The 6,000-nt window shown below is 46.7% G+C and overlaps 3 protein-coding genes across 3 annotated transcripts; all 3 read left to right on the forward strand.

Annotated features, from left to right (window-relative positions):
• Positions 1–394: 394 nt before the first annotated feature.
• RB195_001740 (uncharacterized protein) lies at positions 395–1,144 on the forward strand (the record flags this gene model as incomplete). Its single annotated transcript, XM_064198664.1, has 1 exon — positions 395–1,144. One exon carries the CDS (start codon positions 395–397, stop codon positions 1,142–1,144), a length of 750 nt encoding a protein of 249 aa, XP_064054545.1.
• A 170-nt stretch (positions 1,145–1,314) lies between these two features.
• RB195_001741 (uncharacterized protein) lies at positions 1,315–1,935 on the forward strand (the record flags this gene model as incomplete). The annotated part of the gene is made up of 1 exon (XM_064198665.1): positions 1,315–1,935. The coding sequence occupies one exon, from the start codon at positions 1,315–1,317 to the stop codon at positions 1,933–1,935; it is 621 nt and encodes a 206-aa protein (XP_064054546.1).
• Positions 1,936–2,273: 338 nt separating this feature from the next.
• RB195_001742 (uncharacterized protein) lies at positions 2,274–3,029 on the forward strand (the record flags this gene model as incomplete). Its single annotated transcript, XM_064198666.1, has 1 exon — positions 2,274–3,029. One exon carries the CDS (start codon positions 2,274–2,276, stop codon positions 3,027–3,029), a length of 756 nt encoding a protein of 251 aa, XP_064054547.1.
• Positions 3,030–6,000: the final 2,971 nt, after the last annotated feature.

The raw sequence follows: 6,000 nt of genomic DNA on the forward strand, positions 1-6,000 counted from the left end.
GTACCTTCCATGGGAACTTCAAAGTCTTATGAAATAATCATTGAAAAAGATTTTTGTGCTACAAAGTGCTTAGAATTACTTTTACTTAGATTAACTCTTAGCTAAGCTTCTTTTTTTCTCTTTTTTTTTTAGATTTACTCTTAGCTAGGCTTCCGACATTCCGACTTCTCGGAATCGGAAGCCTAGCTAAGAGTAAACCACTGCTAAGATTCACCACCGTCTTAGCAAAATGTCGCTAGGTGGTTCCCTGATCCATATAGGTTGGGCGACGACCTGTGGTGAAAGCTAACCTCGCCGTGGCATGGCTGCTTAGTTTGGGGAAAAGTCTCTTTGCCACTCCAGTATATTCACTGCCTCAGTACCCTGGGCCCTGCCGTCTCAGACGTCGGACGGTATGGCGACCGGTGAGAGGCGATCAAATCTCAGGTTGCTCAGGACGTCATTGATTCTGGGCCAAGGCGACACACGCACGACTCGCCATGGAGACTGTCTCAGACTGTGTACTTACAACGCGAGAACAGTTTTCACAGACGCTGACCTGCATGCCCTTCTCGGAGCTGCAGAGCGTATCAAATTTCACGTGATTGCTCTGCAGGAGACCAAGTGCAGAAGGAGCGACGTACGACAGATGAATGACTGTACGCTCGTCATTCGTGGAGAGAAGGTTCCGTCGCGAAATGTAGGCGGTGTTGGTTTTGTTGTGCACCCATCTGTCGTCCATCTCGTCGATTCTCACGAGATCCTGTCACCTCGTCTGGCAATTCTTCGCCTCCGCCCTCTTCGCCAAAAACCCATCAGTATCATCAACTACTACTCACCAACATCAGCAGCTGATGAATCCGAATTGGACGCGTTTTACGAGGAGCTGGAGGAAGTAGTCCGCAACGAGAAGTCCTTCTACAAATTCGTTGTCGGAGACTTCAACGCAAAACTAGGAAAGGCCACAGAAGAGGAATACAACATTGGAAGATTTGCTCTAGAGGACCGGAATGAAAATGACAATCGTCTCGCCGGGCTGTTGTCCGCCGCTCGCCTCTTTCATGGGAACTATCTTTTCATGAAAAAAGATCATCGTCGGTGGACATGGGAATCGCCCAAATGGCGCGACTCGTGCGGAGATCTCAGTAGTACCATCCTTTTGTAGTGGTTCTGATCACCGTCTCCTTCGTGCGAAAATACGACTTAGCCACACGATGGAAAAGAACATCTGCTATCGGCAGGAGAAAAGAAGTCGTCTAAGACGATTGCGTACTCGAGGACTCCTTGTCCCAAGGTGACTGACACATTGAGGAGGACCCAAACGTGGACTACGAGATGCTGCTCAGAGGATTACGAGCCTGTGCTGAACGTGCCTCGAAACCACGCACGACAAACTTGGATCGAATTTCGAAGACCACCAAGGAATTGTTGGAAAGAAGAAGGGCTTTGAGGCTTGATCCGAATGCATCGCACGTTGAGCGGTTAGTAGCAAACACTAGCTGCAGAAAAGCGTTGCAGGAGGATCTTTTGAAGTACAGGCAGAAGAAGATTCTGGAAGCAGCACAAAGAAGAACGAGTCTAAAAAAGTGCCGCAGGGATCTCCGCGAATATAATATTCCGCTAGCAACCTTGCTGAGCGAAGACGGGACTCGCACGTCTTCTCGTCGTGAGAAATCATTACGGAGAGGTTCTACTCGAACCTTTTCCGTTCATCAACCTGTGTCAAGCCCGATCATCCCCACTGATGAAGCTCCACCACGGATTCTCCCTTCGAAAGTACGAGTCGCCATCAAGAGCATGAAACTTGGCACAGTTCCCGGACCTGATTTTATATCAGTAGACTTTCTTCGGGCTGGTGGCCATCCGCTTCATGTAATCTTAGCAGCGCACATGACATCCTACCTTCAGAAAGAAAGAATCCCAGTGGAAGACCTCGCGGACCGTTCTCATCTATAAGAAAGGTGACCGAGAGGACCTTCGGAACTACCGTCCGATATGCTTGCTGAGCGTGCTATACAAAGTATTCACCAAGATCATCCTCACGCGCATATCTAGGACGCTGGATGAATCCCAGCCTCAAGAACAAGCTGGATTCCGCCAGGGGTTCAGCTGCTTGGACCACATCCAGACCGTGTCGAGGGTCATAGAGGTTTGCCGGGAATACCGCCTTCGTCGACTATGAGAAAGCCTTTGACAGCGTAGAAACGAATGCAATACTGTCAGCACTGGTCGATCAAGGTGTGGACGCGTCGTATGTGAGGACATTAGCCAATTGCTACGATCGATGCACGACTATGATACAGCTTTTCCACCGCCCTCTCACCATACCCATTGGAAAGGGGGTACGACAAGGCGATACTATACCGCCGAAGCTGTTCACGGCTGCATTGCAATGGATAATGAAATCACTATCCTGGGAAGAAAGGGGCATACGTGTTGATGGAAGATTCCTTTCAAACCTTCGCTTCGCGGACGACATCGTTCTCTTTTCGAGCTGTACCAATGAAGCAGAAAGGAGGCTCAACGAACTGAACGAAGCAGCGAAGAGAATAGGACTGCGAATAAAGAGGAAGAAGACACAGTTCATGAAGAACGCCCACTGCGAGGACGGAGGAGTACAACTTGAAGGCTCCCAAATCGTGGAAACTCTGTCATACGTATACATCAAGCGTTCTATGAATATGGAAAACGACTTGAAGGAAGAACTGAATAGAATAATGAGAGCAGCATGGGCAGCATTCGCAACCGTCAGGAAAGCTACGGACCAACTGACGGACCAAGATCTTCGTGCCCATCTGTTCGACTCGACAGTCCTTCCAGCGCTCTGTTACGCAGCGGAGACGTGGGCAGACACTGCGACCACGTCTAGGCAGCTACTTACCATCCACAGAGCCCTTGAGAGATGTCTCCTGAAATTTAACCGGCGCACACAACACCTTCCCGGTCTTGGTAGCTCCGACTTAAGAGGAATGTCCCGTCTTCGCGACCCAGCGGAATATGTATCGAAAGCAAAACATAGATGGGCTGGTCATGAGAAGAATCGACGATAGATGGACTAAAAGAACGCTAGAGTAGATCCCAAGGGACGCTGAACGCCCCCGAGGGAGACCGCCAACGAGATGGGGTGACGTGTTCACTGCACGGATGGACCAGCTGAGAGCTCAGCTGGATACGGTTCAAGGACCTCGTCAACGTCACTCACGGAGCTTGAGAACATCTTGGATGACAATGGCGAGGGAACGAAACGAATGGAAGATATGCTGGGGCCCGCACGTCTAGTGAAGACGGGCCATCTAAGTAAGTAAGTAAGTAAGTAAGTGCTTAGAATAGGACTCAATACCCTAAGTAGGTAAGTAGTAAGTGAACAGTATCTTTAATAGCCTATCTGTACTATTTTGGTTACCGGAGGGGTGAAAATTGAATAAATGCACTGGAATTTACAACATCGTACTTTTCCTTTCGGATATTTCGGCGGGTATTTTTCTCCCACTAGCGATCGTTAGTCAGCTCTGATTGCTCCAAAATCCGATTCTGCACTGTAGGTATTTTAAAGGCATCACTCCACGATTCTGAGGTGCTACGAATTTCAGGTGGAGTATTCGTATACGGGATAGTAGATTATGGAGAGGGGGGTGATTCCGTCCAGCTCTTCCTAATTGCCGTAAACAACGGCCCGAAAGATGCGGCTTCGGACGTTCTGGCGCACTATTTTCTACAAGAAGTTCGACTGAAGCGCGCCAGCCTTGTGCGGCGCCGCATCTTCCGGGCCGTTTTTTACGGCAATTAGGAAGAAATGGACGGAATCACCCCCTCTTCATAGCCTCCCATCCCATGTACGAATACTCCACCTGAAATCTGCACCACCTCAGATTCGTGGGGTGATGCCTTTAAAAGGCCACATCCGAGTTCGCACTTTAAATTTACACATAAAGTGGTAGGTTAAGTGATTTTTACTACAAACCTATACTTGCCTTATACTTCAACTGCATACTTTCAAGAAAACACTTCAGTTTTGGTCGGACTTTGCATGGGACGGAAATACCGTTGAGCTTTTGTCTAAAAAATAATTTTCATGTTCACACTCCGCTTAAGGGTAGACACGAAATGCCGGAAATTGAACCAAATAATGATCCGAACTCATATTCTGAATGTTCATTCATATTCTGAAAGTTTCTCTTCTTGTGAATTTTTTGTGGACTACTCGCAAATTCTTCTTAATCCATGGAAAAATCTCGCATCTTAGTCCTGCTGTCGTTTCTGTTCTTCTGTGTTTTCGTTCAAAATAGAAATATTCCATGGGAGAGCAGGGATGTAGTAGCGGGGACGGAGAATCGAGCCATATGCTTACCGCTAAGCGACGCATTGAACCGCGTCGCGTCACAATTCCACGCTATTCACTGGTGAACTCCTCAGCGCATCGTGTTTCCGCTGGTTTTTGGTCGAAGATCATTCCAGACGCGTGTACGGGAAGGCGAGGGAGTGGCCGGACTTACAAGTTGCATCATTGCCGGGAGACGACAGTGTCATCTTCAATTAGTCATCTCTTCATTTCTTCCTCCGAAAGAAGAATTCTAAGGCTGAACATTTCATGTGCATTTTCCGACTTAAAGGCATCACCCCACGAATCTGAGGTGGTGCATAGTTCAGGGGGAGTATTCGTATACGGGATGGAAGACTACGGAGAGGGAGGTGATTCCGTCCATTTCTTGCTAATTGCTGTAAAAAAACGGCCCGGAAGATGCGGCGCCGCACAAGACTGGCGCGCTCCAATCGAACCTCTTGTACAAAATGGTGCGCCAAAACGAATGAAGCCGTATCTTCCGGGCCGTTTTTTACGGCAGTTAGGAAGAAATGGACGGAATCACCCACCTCTCCGTAGTCTCCCATCCCGTATACGAATACTCCACCTGAAATCTGCACCACCTCAGATTCGTGGGATGATGCCTTTAAACGATATATGAGGTTCTTGAGACCCTCATATCTGCATGAGATATCCCTGCAGAGCTTGGAAGGGTTTACACCGACTGTTATTTAGCGAGGAAAAGGTTAAACAGGGTTTAGAGCTTTCTCTCTGCTCATCGAAGAGAGCTCTAAACCTTGTTTAAGGACTTGTTTTTGTGAGGAGTGATAAGGCGAACCGAGTGTCTTAAGAGCCAAAGCCCTTTTGTTGGCGCCGCTAGCTACATAACTGGTTCAAGGTGACTAGCCCAAATTTACCAACCGCCTTAGAAACGCACGGAGTAAATACGTAATGAGCAGGCGTTCCTCTCTGCTTGTTCACAATCTTTTTCTCAAAACATAAAGAGTTCTAGAGCTTTCAGAGCCCATAGAGATTACGCGCCCTTAGAATCTTTTTTTTTTCGAGAAATTTCGAGAAACAGAACGAGATAATCATCTCCTGGTGCCTCATAGTCCATTGTAAACGATTCCGAACGAGCTAACAGATGAACAGGAAAGACTGCATAGAATTTTATTAGCTCATAAATTTAATTGTATTGCAATGAGCACCTCTTTAACTTCTTGCCTCTGCTCCGAAATGTCATCTTGAAAAACAGTTGAGGATAAAAAGAGATGTTCTGCGATGGATATTCTTGTATATGTGTAGAGATTTTTTCACAGTCATATTATTGTACGAAATTTCTCTTACAACACCGTAAGTTTCCATTTGAGACACACAAGGTTGAAGGTAGCTAGAATATTTCTACATTCCCGTTTTTGTATTATGCTGCAGAATTAAATGTTGGAATGTTGATACAGGACAATTGCTTTTATGTTGGTAAGATTCAGTGGTAGTAGTTATAACAATCTACTTCTTTATTTCGCAAAATTTTTGTCCAGGGAATGTCCGCGAATATCCCCGAAATTCAAAGATATGCGCCATTTTGCTACTACTTGAAGTCTATCATTTTTGAAAAATATTTTTGAACAAACTTCTGGCACTTCAATCATGAACGACGGTACTTACTTCATGCTCGAGTGTGAGGCAAGTCGAGATTGTTCCAAGCATGAAAAATGCCTGCA

The sequence above is a fragment of the Necator americanus genome, chromosome IV (assembly GCF_031761385.1).
Source record: "Necator americanus strain Aroian chromosome IV, whole genome shotgun sequence".
NCBI lineage: Eukaryota > Metazoa > Nematoda > Chromadorea > Rhabditida > Ancylostomatidae > Necator > Necator americanus.